This window comes from Rhinoderma darwinii, chromosome 10 (genome assembly GCF_050947455.1).
Source record: "Rhinoderma darwinii isolate aRhiDar2 chromosome 10, aRhiDar2.hap1, whole genome shotgun sequence".
NCBI classification, from domain to species: domain Eukaryota; kingdom Metazoa; phylum Chordata; class Amphibia; order Anura; family Rhinodermatidae; genus Rhinoderma; species Rhinoderma darwinii.
The window spans coordinates 90,216,937-90,238,878 of NC_134696.1; the positions used below are offsets into that span (position 1 = coordinate 90,216,937).

At 37.3% G+C, this 21,942-nt stretch overlaps 1 protein-coding gene across 1 annotated transcript in view; it reads left to right on the top strand.

Moving 5' to 3' along the window:
- Positions 1–21,942, top strand: part of SHANK1 (SH3 and multiple ankyrin repeat domains 1) — a 382,494-nt gene that overhangs the window by 334,387 nt on the left and 26,165 nt on the right. Inside the window, exons 15-16 of the mRNA XM_075840236.1 lie at positions 17,999–18,081; positions 20,194–20,318. Of these exons, the coding sequence (XP_075696351.1) occupies positions 17,999–18,081; positions 20,194–20,318 (208 nt within the window). The remainder of the gene's footprint in view (positions 1–17,998; positions 18,082–20,193; positions 20,319–21,942) is intronic.

The following is a 21,942-nucleotide window of genomic DNA, read 5'->3' on the forward strand; positions in this document are numbered from 1 at the left end:
TTGTCCCAGTCACTTGAATGAAACTGAATGTGATAGACTGCAATACCACACAACGCAGCCCGTACGGATGAGCTGCAGTATTTGTAAAAACATTGAACTCGCATGTGTGCCCCCCCCCCATTGTGCGGATCATTAGGTTGTCCCATAGGTTGAACCCCACCAAACATTGATCACATATCATAAGGATAAATCCTGGAGAAGCCCTTTAATTCCTGTGCCAACCTTTGCCAAAGTATTCACTTTGTGTAGAAGAGACTCAGACCCAGTAAAAACTCCAGATGGAGGGTGGTCCTTATAACCATTTCCTCTCAGGGGCCCAAAGAGCCTCAATGTGGTGATCAGCCCAACTATGTTGGGACAGTAATTTAGTAAAAAGAGATATGGTCCGAACAGGGAGATATCTATAGGGGGCTCTAGAGAGGTAGCTGTCACACCCAGGTCCTGGTTCCTGAAGGGGGTTTTACACTGGGTGATTATCGGGGAGACGAGCATTCATACAACGCTCATTGCCGATAATTGCCCTGTGTAAACAGGGCAGCGATCAGCAGATGAACGAGCAAACGCACGATCATCTGCTGGTCGTATCGTCTTAAAAGAGTAAAATATTATCATTGTCGGCAGCACCGCTCCCTGTGTAAACAGAAAGACGCACTGCCAACATCATAATAACGTATGGGCACGAGCGATCAGAGTAACGAACGCTCGTCCCCATCCATAGCTCCATTTGACAGGAGCAAACAAATGCCGATCAACGAGACATCATGTTGGCAGTGCATCTTCCTGTTTACACAGGGAGCGGTGCTGCCGACAACGATAATATTTTACTTATCGGCCGGTGTAAAAGGGCATTGAGAGGGTGCAAAAGCCCCTGTGCCACATAAGAATACACCAATATTATAAATGGCACATAGTAGGTGGGGGCCCTGTTACAGATTTTGCATTGGGGCCCAGAACTTCAAGTTATCCCTTTAGACCCATGGTTTATCTGCAGATTAAAAGTTTTTGCTTATATTCAGGAAAAGGGGCTGGAGGTGATCATTTATATTCTTCCAATACTTCTAGTCCTGGCTACCAGGGGAAAAAATATGGTGGCCTGCATCCAGTTATGAACCGCTTTTTTCTTGACAAGTTTTTTATTTTTAATGCTAATTTATTGCAGGAAGGCAAGAGAAGAACCTTTATGGCACTTTGTGTATGCTGCAGGTACAAAATATTTAGCTTTATTATTTTCTGTGACGTTAAACCCTTAGGGGCCACGCTTTGGTCATTGAAATTACTTTTATTGACTTCATAAAAATGACATTCCTTCACACGTCAATATTGGACCTTTTATATTATACTTTCCTCTTATGGTAAAACCTGTTTAGTGCTCCTATTACTATAACTGCTCATTTCCCATTCTGTAAGGTCAAGTTCTACCTCTTGAGATCTGAAAAATTGCTAGCCTCATCAGATATTCAGAATCTCAGTCTCCTACATTAAAAGCATTGACTTGCAAACGTTCTTGTCCATGGAGATCTAAAGCTCCTGCCTTCTATTATGTCAGCCTATTTTCATAAGCTCCCATCATATTCTCTATTTATTTTGCTACTGGAGAATATATAGCTGTAGTCTGAGCTTTAGGGGGATGACGACGATCTCTCGGGATTTGCCTTTGTTCACAACTACACATCACATACATTATGGTTACTTTATGTACAAAGCACCAGAACGTCTATCGCACTGCTTGGGTTTTACAAGAAAATAAAAAAATAGCTTGTTGTGAGAAGAACACATTAACTTGCTAAGTAGGTATTTCCCATCCCCCTCAATACATATCATTTTTAACTGGAATTTTGTCATACACACTGTTTTGTGAAAAATGGAATAACCCCCCGTATGGTTATGACCCCATTTAAAGAACGTACTCCACAATTATAAAATCTTCCACAAATGTAAGTTGTTGCCATGTTGTTAAAAATTCTATGTCACCCCCATAAACAGTGCCTGCCAGCTGCCCCCATAACTGGTGCCTACCATATGCCTGCCTTAGCATGACCAGCCACGCTAACCCCATAGACTGTAATATCCATTTTGCCCTATTACAGTGCAGACATTTTCCCCCCATAAACCATGCTAGTCATTTTATCCCCATATAAAGTGCTTGCCTACATGCTGCTCTCATAAAAATCACTTGCTGTCATGCTGCCCCCATAACCAGTGCCTTTCGGCTGCGCCATAACCAGTGCCTGTCATTTTCCTGTCTTAGCACGACCAGCCACGCTAACCCCATAGACTGCTTTATCCATTTTGCCCCATAACAGTGCCAGACATTTGGCCCCATAAACAGTGCTAGTCATGTTGTTCCCATATAAAGTGCTTGTCTACAGCTGGTCTCATCAAAAGCACTTGCTGTCATGCTGCCCCCATAACCAGTGCCTGTCATTTGCCTGCCTTAACACGACCAGCCATGCTAAACCCATAGACTGTTTTATCCATTTTGCCCCATTACAGTGCTAGACATTTTGCCCCATAAACAGTGCTAGTCATGTTGTTTCCATATAAAGTGCTTGCCTACATGCTGCTCTCATAAAAAAGTGCTTGCTGTCATGCTACCCCATAACCAGTGCCTGACTCCTGCCCCCATAACCAGTGCCTGTCATTTGCCTGCCTTAGCACGACCAGCCACGCTAAACCCATAGACTGTTTTATCCATTTTGCCCCATTACAATGCCAGTCATTTTGGCCCATAAACAGTGCTAGTCATGTTGTTCCCATATAAAGTGCTTGCCTACATGCTGATCTTATAAAAAGTGCTTGCTGTCCTACTGCCCCCTAATAACAGTGTTCAACAGCTTTACCTCCCAAAAAGATGCCAGCCGGCAGTAATCCCAAAACAAGTATCTGCCAACTGCCCTTGTACAGCTCCTCCTCAATTTCTTGTGCCATGAAGAAAGAATTTACGAATCAGTAGCTATTCTAATTTTACTCCATCCAACAGAGGGAAGCTAGTGGCAAAACCATCTGTGAGATTGGTTGAGGTGAAGGGTGTATTCAACTATATCTTTGTCCTCAGGCACATTAGGAAAAAATTCATGCCCAGAGACCCCAGCCACTGGCCTGAAGTACAAGGTGCAAGCGATTCCACTTCTTAAGTCCCTCCTACATTGAGCTGCTCAGCAGTGTAAACAGTGGGTCCACACACCAGTAGCCAGTAGATAAACATGTATGAAAATACCTATATATTCATTACAGGATACCATAATAATATGACATAATATTTTTTTCTTATTTCATGATAAATTAGTGGAGAAACTTTTTAACGCTACGTGTTGGATTACAAGAAGATCTAAGAACATTCAGAAACGTGTGCAAAAGAAAAACAATCCAAGAGCTTATCAGAATAACAGACATTTCAGCTAAAGTTGTGATTATGAGGGGGAATATTTTTTCTACTTACAGCCAAGTTCCTATAATTAATTCCATTGAAGTACACAGCAGTCAGCCTATTTTAGCTGCTGTTCAAAAAAATATGGTGATACAAGAGAACAATAGATTGCACTCAACACTTCAAGTCATCCAAACACTTCAATATTGCAGCATGTTGAGGAATTTGAACGTCTATTTCTTAAATTCTGTACATTTTTTAAAGGGAACGACACCTAGAAACCTTTTTTTTTTTTTTTTTGCACATAATGCAAACTACATACATATCAATTACAAGTCTGGACACAAACCCAATGTCACCAGTGACTCACAGTGCAAATTTAGCCAGCGAGCACTGACAGCCTCTCAGAGTCTAGAATGTCACCCCCGTAACTGTCTGCAGCTGATTCACACATTGTGTCTGGACTGGACATCTGTAACATAAAACTTGGAAGATTAAACTTAGGCTTGACTACTCTGTTAGTTCCTTAACTAAAACTTTTACAGTCAAATTCTTTCCAAGAACTGTATGTAAAGTTGTGGTAAGCAGCAACTTCAGTCAAAAATTCCAACCATTCAGATCCATATTTTTTTCCATAGGGGGCAGTATTAGATCCAAGTCACATTTTACATTTTCATGCAGTTTTTTTCATGCATTTCTTCTTTATACTTTTCCCCCATTAGCCTCTACTTTTGCTTTTAGCTTAAAAAACAAATTCATGGGAAATGCTCCAAAACGGCAAAGTGTGAACTGAGCCTTAGGCTACATTCACACGACCGTTCTCACGCCGTCTTTTTGTCCTATTTTTGCCCGTTTTCACGGCCCGACGGCTCCCATGGAACTCAATGGATCAGTTTTTAGCAGCCGTTTTTCAGGAATATCAATCCTTGTTACGGCCAGTAAAAACTGATCCTGACCAAGCACTCCCCGGGCACAATGCTACTTTGAGATCTGATCCTGGGGAAGCCCTTGACATTACTGTCCATGTACGTATGGACAGTGAAGTCAGGGCTTTCAACTATGGAGTCCCCGGCCAGAGCATCACAAGATCTCTGGCCAGGGACTCCTGTCTTGGGAAAGCCCTTGACGTAACTGTCCATATATGTCAGGGGCTCCCTCTGAACCCCATGTTGATAGCACCCCCCTGTATATAGAACCAAACCCCCTGTAGATAGTACCCGGTAGATAGCACCGCCCTGTAGATGGCACTCCCCTCTAGATAGCGCCACTGTAGCTCCCTGTAGCCTGCTCTGGCCGAGGATTCCGTTTCACGAGTAGCCCTGATGTCACTGTCCATATATGGCCAGTGACATATATCCCCTGGCCAGAGGGATTCTGCTCCTACAGGGAGCTACTGTGGTGCTATCTACAGGGGGTGTCATCTACAAAGGGGGATGGTGCTATCTTCTGGGGGGGGTGGTGCTATCTACTGGGGGGGTGGTGCTATCTACAGGGGGGTTCTATCTACAGGGAGGGTTTGTGCTATCCACAGGGGGAGGTGTAATCTACAGGGGGTGGTGCTATCTACAGGGGGTGTGGCACTATCTACATGGGCACTGTGGCATTATATGGGGGTGTGGCACTATCTACAGGGGACAATGTGGGGCTATCTACATGGGCACTGTGGCACTATGTGGGCTCCGGCACTTTGTATGTGGGCACTATGTCACTTTATATGTTGGCACTGTGGCACTATGTGGGCACTGGTATTATATATATGGGCACTGTCACTTTATATGTGGACACTGTGGTACTATGTGGACACTATGGCACTATCTACAATGGGCACTGTGGCACTATGTGGGCATGGACCCTATATATGTGGGCACTATGGCACTATGCCACTTTATATGTGGGCGCTGCGGTACTATGTGGACACTGTGGCACTATCTACAGTGGGCACTGTGGCACTATGTGGGCACTTGCATTTCATATGTGGGCACTGCCACTTTATATGTGGGTACTGTTGTACTATCTACAGTGGGCACTGGGGCACTATGTGGGCTCTGGCATTTTACATGTTGGCACTATGTCATATTATATGTGGGCACGGTGGTATTTTTTTGGCACTGTGGCACTATCTATTGTGGGTACTGTGGCACTATGTGGGCACTGGCACTTTATATATATATATATATATATATATATGTACTATCTACAGCAGGGGTCTCAAGCATGTGGCCCGCGGACCGCATGCGGCCCCTGAGGCTGTCATCTGTAGCCCGTGGGACACAGAGCTGCTAGTATAGGCAATGCTCCGGGACTCTGTAGAATTGCCTGACTTCGCTGTCCATATATGGACACACAATGTCTGGGGCTTCCCCAGAGCCAGGGTCTCAGGCAGAGCTCTAGTGTAGGCTCTGCTCCGGGACTCTGTTGAATTCCCTGATATCGCTGTCCATATATGGACAGTGTTGTCAGGGTCTTCCCCAGAGCAGAATTCCGGGCAGAGCGCTAGTATTGGCTCTGGTCCGGGACTCTGTGGAATCCCCTGACATCGCTGTCCATATATGGACACGCGATGTCTGGGGCTTCCCCAGAGCCGGGGTCCCGGACAGAGCGCTAGTGTAGGCTCTGGTCCGGGACTCTGTGGAATTCCCTGACATCGCTGTCCATATATGGTCAGTGTTGTCAGGGTCTTCACCAGAGCGGAGTCCTGGGCAGAGCGCTAGTATAGACTCTGTTACGGGACTCTGTTGAATTCCCTGACATCGCTGTCCATATATGGGCAGTGTTGTCAGGGTTTTCCCCAGAGCGGAGTCCTGGGCAGAGCGCTAGTATTAGCTCTGGTCCAGGACTCTGTGGAATCCCCTGACATCGCTGTCCATATATGGACACACGATGTCTGGGTCTTCCCCAGAGCCGGAGTCCCGGGCAGAGCGCTAGTATAGGCTCTGCTCTGGGACTGTGTGGAATTCCCTGACATCGCTGTCCATAAATGGACAGTGTTGTCAGGGTTTTCCCCAGAGCGCAGTCTCGGGTAGTGCGCTAGTATTGGCTCTGGTCCGGGACTCTGTGGAATCTCCTGACATTGATGTCCATATATGGACACGCGATGTCTGGGTCTTCCCCAGAGCCGGAGTCATGGGCAGAGCGCTAGTATAGGCTCAGCTCCGGGACACTGTGGAATCCCCTGACATGGCTGTCCACATATGCACAGCGATGCTTCCCCATAGATAGACAGTGACAGCTAGATAGACAGCTGGAGTCCCAGTAGGAGCGCTACTAGCGCTCTGCCCGGGATTCCAGGTCTGGGGTTGTCCCTGACATCTCTGTCCATATATGAACAGTGATGTCAGGAGCAGAGCTGGAATCCCAGGCAGAGTGCTAGAAGCGGCTCTGCTCCGGGACTCCAGCTCTGGGCAAGCCCCTGACATCACTGTCCATATATGGACACTGATGTCAGTGGCTTCCCCAGAGTTCCGGATCACAGCCTATAGTAGTGCTCTGCTCTGGGACTCCGATTCTGGGGTTGCCCATGACATCACATTCCGGTCCAGGAGGATCCCCTGACGTCACTGTGTATGGACAGTGACGTCAGGGTCTCCTCCAGCAGAGGAATCCCTGGCCAAAGCATTGGCAACGCTCTGGCTGGGAATTCCACTCCTAGAGGGATCCCCAATGGAGGGTGTGTGGCACTATCAACAAGGGGTGTGTGTGGCATTATCTACATAGGGCACTGTGGCAGCATCTGCAGAGGGCACTGTGGCAGCATCTACAGAGGGCACTGTGGCAGCATCTACAGAGGGCACTGTGGCAGCATCTACAGAGGGCACTGTGGAATTATCTACAGAGGGCACTGTGGAATTATCTACAGAGGCCACTATGGAATTATCTACAGAGGGCACTGTGGCATTATCTACGGGTGAGTGTGTGGCAGTATCTACAGAGGACACCGTGGAATTATCTAGGGCTGTGTGGCATTATCTACAGAGGGTACTGTGGCATTATCTACAGAGGGTACTATGGCATTCTCTACAGATAGCACTGTGGCATTCCCTACAGAGGGCACTGTGGCAGTATATACAGAGGGCACTGTGGCAGTATCTACAGAGGGCACTGTGGCAGTATCTACAGAGGGCACAGTGGCAGTATCTACAGAGGGCACTGTGGCAGTATCTACAGAGGACTCTGTGGCACTATCTAAAAAGGGGCTGCCTAATCTTGACATTTGTGTGTCTGCCAAATGCTGCCAACTGAGCCGCCGGACTGCATTTAGCGACAATTAAACTGTAAAACTGGATTGTTGAAATAAGCACATGGAGCAATCTCGCGAATTTCTGTTAAGTTTAAACCTAGCGCTATTATTACCGTAATGTAGTATTGTTATAGTAATGTAATAATATTATAGTAATGTAATATTATAGTAATGTAGTATTGTTATAGTAATGTAGTATTATAGTAATGTAATATTATTATAGTAATGTAGTATTATAGTAATGTAATAATATTGTAGTAATGTAATATTATAGTAATGTAGTATTGTTATAGTAATGTAGTATTGTAATAGTAATGTAATATTATGAGGGTAATGTAATATTATAGTAGTGTAGTATTATAGTAAAGTAGTATTATTATAGTAATGTAGTATTATAGTAATGTAATATTATAGTAATGTAGTATTATTATAGTAATGTAGTATTATAGTAATGTAGTATTGTTATAGTAATGTAGTGTTATAGTAATGTAGTATTATAGTAATGTAGTATTATAGTAATGTAGTATTATTATAGTAATGTAATATTATAGTAGTGTAGTATTATAGTAATGTAGTATTATTATAGTAATGTAGTATTATAGTAATGTAGTATTATTGTAATGTAGTATTATAGTAATGTAGTATTATAGTAATGTAGTATTGTTATAGTAATGTAGTATTGTAATAGTAATGTAATATTATGAGGGTAATGTAATATTATAGTAGTGTAGTATTATAGTAAAGTAGTATTATTATAGTAATGTAGTATTATAGTAATGTAATATAGTAATGTAGTATTATTATAGTAATGTAGTATTATTATAGTAATGTAGTATTATAGTAATGTAGTATTATAGTAATGTAGTATTGTTATAGTAATGTAGTGTTATAGTAATGTAGTATTATAGTAATGTAGTATTATAGTAATGTAGTATTATTATAGTAATGTAATATTATAGTAGTGTAGTATTATAGTAATGTAGTATTATTATAGTAATGTAGTATTATAGTAATGTAGTATTATAGTAATGTAGTATTATTATAGTAATGTAGTATTATAGTAATGTAGTATTGTTATAGTAATGTAGTATTATAGTAATGTAATATTATAGTAAAGTAGTATTATTATAGTAATGTAATATTATAGTAATGTAGTATTATTATAGTAATGCAGTATTGTTATAGTAATGTAGTATTATAGTAATGTAGTATTATAGTAATGTAGTATTATTATAGTAATGTAATATTATAGTAATGTAGTATTATTATAGTAATGTAGTATTGTTATAGTAATGTAGTATTATTATAGTAATGCAGTATTGTTATAGTAATGTAATATTATAGAAATGTAGTATTGTTATAGTAATGTAGTATTAATATAGTAATGTAGTATCATTATAGCAATGTAGTATTATAGTAATGTAGTATTATTATAGTAATGTAATATTATAGTAGTGTAGTATTATAGTAATGTAGTATTGTTATAGTAATGTAGTATTAATATAGTAATGTAGTATTAATATAGTAATGTAGTATTATTATAGTAATGTAATATTATAGTAATCTAGTTTTATTATAGTAATGTAGTATTATAGTAATGTAGTATTATTATAGTAATGTAGTATTATAGTAATGTAGTATTATAGTAATGTAGTATTATAGTAATGTAGTATTATAGTAATGTATTATTATTATAGTAATGTAGTATTATAGTCATGTAGTATTATAGTAATGTAGTATTATTATAGTAATGTAGTATTGTTATAGTAATGTAGTATTATTATAGTAATGTAGTATTATAGTAATGTAGTATTATTATAGTAATGTAGTATTGTTATAGTAATGTAGTATTATTATAGTAATGTAGTATTATAGTAATGTAGTATTGTTATAGTAATGTAGTATTATAGTAAAGTAGTATTATTATAGTAATGTAGTATTATTGTAATGTAGTATTATAGTAATGTAGTATTATAGTAATGTAGTATTGTAATAGTAATGTAATATTATGAGGGTAATGTAATATTATAGTAGTGTAGTATTATAGTAAAGTAGTATTATTATAGTAATGTAGTATTATAGTAATGTAATATAGTAATGTAGTATTATTATAGTAATGTAGTATTATTATAGTAATGTAGTATTATAGTAATGTAGTATTATAGTAATGTAGTATTGTTATAGTAATGTAGTGTTATAGTAATGTAGTATTATAGTAATGTAGTATTATTATAGTAATGTAATATTATAGTAGTGTAGTATTATAGTAATGTAGTATTATTATAGTAATGTAGTATTATAGTAATGTAGTATTATAGTAATGTAGTATTATTATAGTAATGTAGTATTATAGTAATGTAGTATTGTTATAGTAATGTAGTATTATAGTAATGTAATATTATAGTAAAGTAGTATTATTATAGTAATGTAATATTATAGTAATGTAGTATTATTATAGTAATGCAGTATTATTATAGTAATGTAATATTATAGTAGTGTAGTATTATAGTAATGTAGTATTATTATAGTAATGTAGTATTATAGTAATGTAGTATTATTATAGTAATGTAGTATTATAGTAATGTAGTATTGTTATAGTAATGTAGTATTATAGTAATGTAGTATTATAGTAATGTAGTATTATTATAGTAATGTAATATTATAGTAATGTAGTATTATTATAGTAATGTAGTAGTATTATAGTAATGTAGTATTATTATAGTAATGTAATATTATAGTAGTGTAGTATTATAGTAATGTAGTATTATTATAGTAATGTAGTATTATAGTAATGTAGTATTATAGTAATGTAGTATTATTATAGTAATGTAGTATTATAGTAATGTAGTATTGTTATAGTAATGTAGTATTATAGTAATGTAGTATTATAGTAATGTAGTATTATTATAGTAATGTAATATTATAGTAATGTAGTATTATTATAGTAATGTAGTATTGTTATAGTAATGTAGTATTATTATAGTAATGCAGTATTGTTATAGTAATGTAATATTATAGAAATGTAGTATTGTTATAGTAATGTAGTATTAATATAGTAATGTAGTATCATTATAGCAATGTAGTATTATAGTAATGTAGTATTATTATAGTAATGTAATATTATAGTAGTGTAGTATTATAGTAATGTAGTATTGTTATAGTAATGTAGTATTAATATAGTAATGTAGTATTAATATAGTAATGTAGTATTATTATAGTAATGTAATATTATAGTAATCTAGTTTTATTATAGTAATGTAGTATTATAGTAATGTAGTATTATTATAGTAATGTGATATTATAGTAATGTAGTATTAGGGCGGGTTCACACATGGCGGAATTTCACTTAAATTCCGCTGCGGACACTCCGCAGCGTTAATCCGCAGCGGAGCCGTTTCTCCATTGACTTTCACTTTAATTTAGCAGTGTTCGTTTACACGATGCGTACAATTCCGCTGCGGAGCATAGGCTGCGGAGCGGAATTTGGTGTCCGCAGCATGCTCTGTCTGTTGCGGAGCAGTGGCGGACTGGTTGCGGACTCATGGCGGAATTTCTCCATTGACTTCAATGGAGAGTCAAAATTCCGCAATGAAGTCCGCAGATCTTATGTGTGCTGCGGAGCGTATTGTTTTTACTACCATGACATTTCTTCATTCTGGCTGGACCTATGTATTTCTAGGTCTACAGCCAGACTGAGGAAGTCAATGGGGCTCCCGTAATGACGGGAGCGTTGCTAGGAGACGTCTGTAAATAGTCACTGTCCAGGGTGCTGAAAGAGTTACGCGATCGGCAGTAACTGTTTCTGCACCCGGGACAGTGACTACCGATCTCAATATACATGTATCTGTAAAAAAATATATAAGTTCATACTTACCGAGAACTCCCTGCGTCTGTCTCCAGTCCGGCCTCCCAGGATGACGTTTCAGTGTAAGTGACGGCTGCAGCCAATCACAGGCCAAGCACAGGCTGCAGCGGTCACATGGACTGGAGCGTCATCCAGGGAGGTCGGGCCGGATGCCGAAAGAGGGACGCGTCACCAAGACAACGGCCGGTAAGTATGAATTTCTTTGACTTTCACTAGGGAAAGTGCTGTCCCTTCTCTCTATCCTGCACTGAATAGGGAGAAGAGAAGCACTTTTCCTGCAGTCCGCAGCGGCCAGTCCGCATCAATTTTCTGCACATATTGTGCAGATCCGCTGCAGAATCTGCAACGCAGATTCTGTGCGGCATTGATGCGGACAGTTGCGGAGGAATTCCGCCATGTGTGGTCATGCCCTTATAGTCTTGTAGTACTATTATAGTAATGTAGTATTATAGTAATGTAGTATTATTATAGTAATGTAGTATTATAGTAATGTAGTATTATTATAGTAATGTAGTATTATAGTAATGTAGTATTATAGTAATGTAGTATTATAGTAATGTATTATTATTATAGTCATGTAGTATTATAGTAATGTAGTATTATTATAGTAATGTAGTATTGTTATAGTAATGTAGTATTATTATAGTAATGTAGTATTATAGTAATGTAGTATTATTATAGTAATGTAGTATTGTTATAGTAATGTAGTATTATTATAGTAATGTAGTATTATAGTAATGTAGTATTGTTATAGTAATGTAGTATTATAGTAATGTAGTATTGTTATAGTAATGTAGTATTATAGTAAAGTAGTATTATTATAGTAATGTAGTATTATAGTAATGTAATATTATAGTAATGTAGTATTATTATAGTAATGTAGTATTATAGTAATGTAGTATTGTTATAGTAATGTAGTATTATAGTAAAGTAGTATTATTATAGTAATGTAGTATTATAGTAATGTAATATTATAGTAATGTAGTATTATTATAGTAATGTAATATTATAGTAATGTAGTATTGTTATAGTAATGTAGTATTGTAATAGTAATGTAATATTATGAGGGTAATGTAATATTATAGTAGTGTAGTATTATAGTAAAGTAGTATTATTATAGTAATGTAGTATTATAGTAATGTAATATTATAGTAATGTAGTATTATTATAGTAATGTAGTATTATAGTAATGTAGTATTATAGTAATGTAGTATTGTTATAGTAATGTAGTGTTATAGTAATGTAGTATTATAGTAATGTAGTATTATAGTAATGTAGTATTATTATAGTAATGTAATATTATAGTAGTGTAGTATTATAGTAATGTAGTATTATTATAGTAATGTAGTATTATAGTAATGTAGTATTATTGTAATGTAGTATTATAGTAATGTAGTATTATAGTAATGTAGTATTGTAATAGTAATGTAATATTATGAGGGTAATGTAATATTATAGTAGTGTAGTATTATAGTAAAGTAGTATTATTATAGTAATGTAGTATTATAGTAATGTAATATAGTAATGTAGTATTATTATAGTAATGTAGTATTATTATAGTAATGTAGTATTATAGTAATGTAGTATTGTTATAGTAATGTAGTGTTATAGTAATGTAGTATTATAGTAATGTAGTATTATAGTAATGTAGTATTATTATAGTAATGTAATATTATAGTAGTGTAGTATTATAGTAGTGTAGTATTATAGTAATGTAGTATTATTATAGTAATGTAGTATTATAGTAATGTAGTATTATAGTAATGTAGTATTATTATAGTAATGTAGTATTATAGTAATGTAGTATTGTTATAGTAATGTAGTATTATAGTAATGTAATATTATAGTAAAGTAGTATTATTATAGTAATGTAATATTATAGTAATGTAGTATTATTATAGTAATGCAGTATTGTTATAGTAATGTAGTATTATAGTAATGTAGTATTATAGTAATGTAGTATTATTATAGTAATGTAGTATTGTTATAGTAATGTAGTATTATTATAGTAATGCAGTATTGTTATAGTAATGTAATATTATAGAAATGTAGTATTGTTATAGTAATGTAGTATTAATATAGTAATGTAGTATCATTATAGCAATGTAGTATTATAGTAATGTAGTATTATTATAGTAATGTAATATTATAGTAGTGTAGTATTATAGTAATGTAGTATTGTTATAGTAATGTAGTATTAATATAGTAATGTAGTATTAATATAGTAATGTAGTATTATTATAGTAATGTAATATTATAGTAATCTAGTTTTATTATAGTAATGTAGTATTATAGTAATGTAGTATTATTATAGTAATGTGATATTATAGTAATGTAGTATTATAGTCTTGTAGTATTATTATAGTAATGTAGTATTATAGTAATGTAGTATTATTATAGTAATGTAGTATTATAGTAATGTAGTATTATTATAGTAATGTAGTATTATAGTAATGTAGTATTATAGTAATGTAGTATTATAGTAATGTATTATTATTATAGTAATGTAGTATTATAGTCATGTAGTATTATAGTAATGTAGTATTATTATAGTAATGTAGTATTGTTATAGTAATGTAGTATTATTATAGTAATGTAGTATTATAGTAATGTAGTATTATTATAGTAATGTAGTATTGTTATAGTAATGTAGTATTATTATAGTAATGTAGTATTATAGTAATGTAGTATTGTTATAGTAATGTAGTATTATAGTAAAGTAGTATTATTATAGTAATGTAGTATTATAGTAATGTAGTATTATAGTAATGTAATATTATAGTAATGTAGTATTATTATTATAGTAATGTAATATTATAGTAATGTAGTATTATAGTAATGTAGTATTGTTATAGTAATGTAGTATTAATATAGTAATGTAGTATTATTATAGCAATGTAGTATTATAGTAATGTAGTATTATAGTCTTGTAGTATTATTATAGTAATGTAGTATTATGGTAATGTAGTATTATAGTAATGTAGTATTATTATAGTAATGTAGTATTATAGTAATGTAATATTATAGTAATGTAGTATTATTATAGTAATGTAGTATTATTATAGTAATGTAATATTATAGTAATGTAGTATTATTATAGTAATGTAGTATTATAGTAATGTAGTATTATAGTAATGTAGTATTGTTATAGTAATGTAGTGTTATAGTAATGTAGTATTATAGTAATGTAGTATTATTATAGTAATGTAATATTATAGTAGTGTAGTATTATTATAGTAATGTAGTATTATAGTAATGTAGTATTATTATAGTAATGTAGTATTATTATAGTAATGTAGTATTATTATAGTAATGTAGTATTATAGTCATGTAGTATTATTATAGTAATGTAGTATTATAGTAATGTAGTGTTATAGTAATGTTGTAGTATTATAGTAATGTAGTATTATAGTAATGTAGTATTATAGTCATGTAGTATTATAGTCATGTAGTATTATTATAGTAATGTAGTATTATAGTAATGTAGTATTATAGTCATATAGTATTGTTATAGTAATGTAGTATTTTTATAGTAGTTCAAATAACTAATTTATTTACAATAATTTTGTATTGTATCAAATTTGACAGTAATGCGGCCCGTCAACTTCCCATTTTTTCTATATGTGGCCCACTTACCCGGCCGAGTTTGAGACCCCTGATCTACAGTGTCATATGTGGCACTTCCTACATGGGCACTGAGGTGTTTTCAGGGGGTTAGGACTATAAAAAACTATAAAAAACTATAAAAAACTGGAAATGGATGAAAATTTGGAGACACTGATGCAAATTGGCCATGAAAAACTGACAGTTGAACAGTTTTTAAAGGCCATTTTTTTTCCACTGTCGTGTGAACTGAGCCGTATAGCAGTGGTTGCAGGCGGTTATTATAAGTGTATTCTCTTTATTGAACACAATTATAAAGTTAATATATGGAATGAATCTACATTAAAAGCTGAGAATCTTTGTAAATACTTTGTATTACTAAGGGCATGACCACACATGGCGGAATTCCTCCGCAACTGTCCGCATCAATGCCGCACAGAATCTGCGTTGCAGATTCTGCAGCGGATCTGCACAAAATGTGCAGAAAATTGATGCGGACTGGCCGCTGCGGACTGCAGGAAAAGTGCTTCTCTTCTCCCTATTCAGTGCAGGATAGAGAGAAGGGACAGCACTTTCCCTAGTGAAAGTCAAAGAAATTCATACTTACCGCCCGTTGTCTTGGTGACGCGTCCCTCTTTCGGCATCCGGCCCGACCTCCCTGGATGACGCTCCAGTCCATGTGACCGCTGCAGCCTGTGCTTGGCCTGTGATTGGCTGCAGCCGTCACTTACACTGAAACGTCATCCTGAGAGGCCGGACTGGAGACAGACGCAGGGAGTTCTCGGTAAGTATGAACTTATATGTTTTTTCCAGATACAAGTATATTGAGATCGGTAGTCACTGTCCCGGGTGCAGAAACAGTTACTGCCGATCGCGTAACTCTTTCAGCACCCTGGACAGTGACTATTTACAGACGTCTCCTAGCAACGCTCCCGTCATTACGGGAGCCCCATTGACTTCCTCAGTCTGGCTGTAGACCTAGAAATACATAGGTCCAGCCAGAATGAAGAAATGTCATGGTAGTAAAAACAATACGCTCCGCAGCACACATAAGATCTGCGGACTTCATTGCGGAATTTTGACTCTCCATTGAAGTCAATGGAGAAATTCCGCCATGAGTCCGCAACCAGTCCGCCACTGCTCCGCAACAGACAGAGCATGCTGCGGACACCAAATTCCGCTCCGCAGCCTATGCTCCGCAGCGGAATTGTACGCATCGTGTAAACGAACACTGCTAAATTAAAGTGAAAGTCAATGGAGAAACGGCTCCGCTGCGGATTAACGCTGCGGAGTGTCCGCAGCGGAATTTAAGTGAAATTCCGCTATGTGTGAACCCGCCCTTATAGCGATCCTGAGTTACAGAGCACAACTGCATTTACTATACTGCAGGTTTCAGAGCTGAAATCTCCCAGCATTCTTTGCTGACACAGTGTTAGGTCATGATTTGCATTCTAGAAAGTGTCATCTTTATATGTACCAGGCACTCACAGTAAACTTATGACAGAAAATCGAGCTCTCCGGCTCCATTATATGAGCTAAGCTAAACATACAACCAGCTTGATGATTGTTTCCAACAGATAGTAGCAGAACTGTAAATGCGACTTCAGACTCCAATATAGGCTTTAACCCATAAAAACTGTAAAACTGCACAAAGGTGTAGATCGCTATGATCAGAGTGAATGATCAAACTAAGATGGGTTACTTTTACAACATCTCCACTGTCTATTATACTAGTTTTCATAACTAAAGCCATTATTCAGTATAATAGTAAATTATATCCCCCCTTACATTATCAGATCTCACTCACTAACTTGCAGGGCTGCTGAGAATGTCAAATTTCCTGTATGTGCTGCCAACCCATCAACAGACTACAATCAGGCTGCCCTTTATGGTAGCCTATAGTCTGTCAAATGGACAACAGATACAGACTGTCCTAAACAAAAGGCTAGGATCACACAAAAAGTTATGGTGGAGTTTTTGGGTCCATCATTTTTTTAGCCAAAGCCAGAAGTGGATCCAAAAGAAAAAGTTTGATTCATCAAAAGTTTGTGTGTGATCCTGGCCCAAAAGTGTAGAGCAGATGCTAGATTTAAGAAAAAAATTCTACAACCCTCAATATGATCTCCGTGTTCGATAGGGAGGAATTAGAATAATAACATGCACTTCAATGGCTTCAATGGATGAGCTTCAGTTTGACCACCAAAGAACCCAGTAGTAGATATATTCAGAACTGTAGGTAGGCTTTCCTTTACATGGGGCAAAGTCGATTTATAGATACCCTGGCTAAGCTAGAGTGGCTTGTTGGGCCTCTCCTGGCACCAAGCGCCTGGATATAGTCCCTACCCAACCTCCTTAGCTATGCCCCCGGATGTGTTTATATAGTTGCATAAAGAATAACGTTTTAGGTGCCTTCTTGGAATCAAATGCTTAAAGACAATGTACACCTTTGAAAACTTTTTTGGTTTTGTTTTAATAAAACAGTGTATCAGTGTATTTAGTGCAACTTTGCAATTACTATTTATTAAAAATTATTTTTACTTTTTGAGATACAGCTGCTTTGTATCCTGTATATAGGGCAGCTGTATCTAGTGCCGAAGATGTGATGGATTACAGTTGGATCCTGTGTGTCAGAGACGCGCAGGACCTGCTGACACTGAACCGTCAGTGCCGCTGACCTGACGGATACTGGTCTCAGCGCAAGATACAGCTGCTCTATGTACAGGATACAAAGCAGCTGTATCTCAAAAAGTAAAAATAATTTTGAATAAAAAGTAATTACAAAGTGGCACCAAACACACCGATAGTCATTTTTATTAAAAAAGAAAAACACATTTTCAAAGGCGTACATAGCCTTTAAGGACCCCCTTGTATTTCATGTATCTGATGGGCGCCCCCATACTAACTCTGCTTTTTTTTTTTTTTTTAGTGACTACATTATTAAAGAAAAAACTGTTCTGCTGCAGAAGAAAGACAGCGAAGGATTTGGCTTTGTACTGAGAGGCGCTAAGGGTGAGGATCTCCTATAATTACTGGGGGTTGCTTGTGCCTCCCTGCTCTGCTGGACTGAGACTGAATGCATCTGTAGACAAGTGCACAGGCATATTTTCCTTTAACAAGTACAAATGACCAAGATTAAGCCGATTGAATACAAGATGTGAAAGATCTCATCTGTATTATGTCTTAGAGAATGGAAGCCCAAGGTACAGCTGTAGTCTGCATGGGTAATGATTGAGAGCTCCACTTTGCCCAAATCAATCATGCCAGGCTGCGGCAGTACTGAATGATTGGAGTGATTTTTTTTATATATCCTGAGCTGATTATGGAAAGCACTGTTCTTCTCAAAGACTCTCTATGGAACTTGAGTACTGAGTATCGAGATGTGGCAGCAACACTGAGCATTGCTCTTTACTGACACATATAATGCATAGCTCAGTAGTCTGCAGCCTGTAACCCTCCAGCTGTTGGGAAACTACAACTCTCAGCATACCCTGACAGCCAGAGGGGTGCAGGTTGCATACCCCTGTTCTAGCTAATTTACAGTTTTATGGTATAGGAAACCCATTTTCAGTTAAATCGGAACGATCATGAAACTTTTGATGTTATAGAGACATATCAAAAGTTTGGATCGGTGGTGGTCCGAGTACTTTGACCATGACCTTTGCTGAAACAAAGTCACACAAGCACTTAGCTGAGCGCTTTGCTCCTTCGGCTGTGATCAGCGCTCATCGTCAGGCTGAAGACCGGATCATAAAACATCTATGAGAGCCGTCTTCCGCCTGACGAGGAGCGCTGATCCTGACCCTCGCCTTAGTTTCAGCAACGGTGAGGGTCTCAGCACCCGGACCCCCACCGATCAACACTTTTGATATGTCTCTGTGACATCAAAAATTTGTTGAATGTGTAGTTACTCGTTAAGTTAATAGAGGTGAGAGCACAATCTATTAGCCAGAGTTCACAGCGGCAACAAAGAGAATCTCTTGCCCTTTTTTTTTATAAAAAATAATATCTATCAGTGTGATTGGTGCAACTTTCTAATTTATTTTTATTAAAAATTATTTTTACTTTTTGAGATATAGCTGCTTTGTATCCTGTATACAGTGCAAAAGGATTGTACGCTGAATCCTGTATTCATCAGGTCAGCGGCAGTGACAGGCTTAGTGACAGCGGGTCCAGCCTATTAAGCAGTTATCGATCACATCTAAGGACCCATGCACCATGACCGCTGTCCGTGGGCGGCCGTGCCTGTAATCACGGACTGTGATTACGGGCACGGTCGTGTGCATGGGTCTTAGATGTGATCGGTAACCGCTCGATCCTGCGTGTCAGAGACACACAGGACCCACTGACACTGCACCCGTCACTGACGCTACCTGACGTATTCAGGTCTCAGCGCTAGTACAGCTGCTCTGTATACAGGATTCAAGAGATTTTCTTTGTTGCCACTCTCAACGCTGGCTAATAGATTGTGCTCTCACCTCTATTAACTTAAAAGGTAACTAAACGTTTGACAAACTTCTGATATGTTATAGTGACATGTCAGAAGTTTTGATTGGTGGAGGTCCGAGCACTGAGACCCCCACCAATCGCTAAAACGAAGCGGCAGAAACGCTTGTGTGAGCGCTCAGCCGCTTCGTGTCTGTTTGGCTTTTTCCAGAAATCAATGTATCGGAGCATGGACTCAATAGAAAGTCTATGAGCCCGTACTCCAATACATCGGCTTTCCGGAAACAGCCAAACAGACACGAAGAGGCTGAGCGCTCACACATGCGCTTCTGCCGCTTCGTTTTAGCGATTGGTTGGGGTCTCAGTGCTCGGACCCCCACTAATCAAAACTTCTGACATGTCAGAAGTTTGTAAAATGTTTAGTTACTCTTCAACGAGTAACTAAACTTTCATCAAACTTTTGATTTCATAGAGACATATCAAAAGTTTGGATCGGTGGGGGTCCGGGTATTGAGACCCCCACAAATCACTAAAACGAAGTGGCAGAAGTGCTCAGCTGAGCATTTTGCACCTTCTGCTGTGATCAGCGCTCCTCGTCAGGTGGAAGACGGCTCTCATAGATGTTTTAAGACCCGGTCTTATTATTTAAAACGTGTTATTGTTAATATTCCTTTACAGCACAAACCCCAATTGAAGAGTTCACTCCAACTCCGGCTTTTCCCGCGCTCCAGTACTTGGAAAGTGTGGATGAAGGGGGAGTGGCTTGGAGAGCAGGTCTCAGGATGGGGGACTTTTTAATTGAGGTAAAATAAGTTCAATTCATACTACGTTCATATACAGCATGCAATCAGGATGGTCATAAACAGTGTTGGACATAGAAGAGAGGGGGCCCCAATATTGTGCTTGATTAGGAAAGAAGTGCCTGGTGTTTGTTACCCCTTCATGCCCTTTCCTTTACATTGGGCAAGTTCCCCACCCCCAGGTTTGCTAACATTGGAGTTCCACTCAAGAGAGGTGTCTTACACAGGTTCACGTCACCCAGTAGCAAAGGGAAAGGGGCTCAGCCGGGCCCACTGTATCCAAGGGTCCAAGCCGAATAGTCTGCCTCTACGGTATCTACATCAATATTATGGAGGGAGGCAGACAAAAGCCATGAGATTGCTCATGACATTTGTAGATTTCAAGGGTTAAAATCAAAATGTCAATGTAATATTAACTCATGGGTATACATATATAATATATAACAATGAACTTTTTCTATGGGTGTATATTATATATTATATAATATTGTATATTAAATGTGAGGCGCTACATAGACGCGGTTCGTCCCTCTCCCAGCAGAATTTTTTTTGTCACAGATCATTTTTGTAGAAAGTTTCCAAACTTTGGCACAGGAAAAGGAAGTACCATTGGAGTTGTTCCTGATTGGCTGCTGTAATCAGGAGAGTGAAGCGGCACCGAGGAAAACGTATACAGCGACTGTAGTATTTTTGGGGCTCATTGTGATTGGCACTTTTTGGAGAAATGGCCACAGTGTGTGTCAGCAATATTCTCCACCAATACTACTCCAAAAAGGAAGGTGACCATGCCGGAAGTCGCACATGAGTGGTCACGTCAGGCATCGAGGCCCGCTACTAGATTATATTTAATGCAAAAGGTTTAGAGAGTCGCTTTCTATCTGTGCTTCTTCAGACATCAGATAAGGACTAGTAATCATCACTAATTTAGGTCTTGTCCAAAATATATGTACCCACAGTCATGTCAATAAGAATTGACCTTCTTCCAGTCATAGTGGTGCAGGTATGGGGGGAATCATCAAATTAGACATACAGTATCAACAATATCAACATAATCCCCGGGACTACAATAACAGGATGGAGCATTATACACGCAGGACTATTTAAAGGATATGTCCATTTTTCCAACCATGGTTTATTTTTCCAAAAATAAAAACTCAATAAAAAAATGAATCAACTTTGCAATTAGTGTTTATTCAAAATATCTTACCATTCTGTGTATACAGCTACCATGCAGATCTATGCGTCTCTATGGTTGTAGACTGCAAATAAACTCAGTGAGTAGTCTGAACCTGCAGTCGTGTGTTCGGCTTCTTGCACAAGATCGTATTCAGGATGCTTTACATGGACTGCAATACAAGAGTCCTTGTATAGCCTATAACCATGGAAACACATAGGTGTGCGTAAGAGCTGTATACACAAATCAGTAAAATATTTTTTAACAAACCTATTTGCAAAGGTGCTTTAGTTATTGTAAATGCATTGGAGCAATAAAACAAATTTGATTGTAAAAATGTAGTCAGTATACATGAACCTAATCTTGTTTCTTTTAGACTAGGGCTATATGACCTTTGATCGCCTGTCAGTCGTGGTGAAGTCATGGCAATACCATAACCATAACATGAATGCA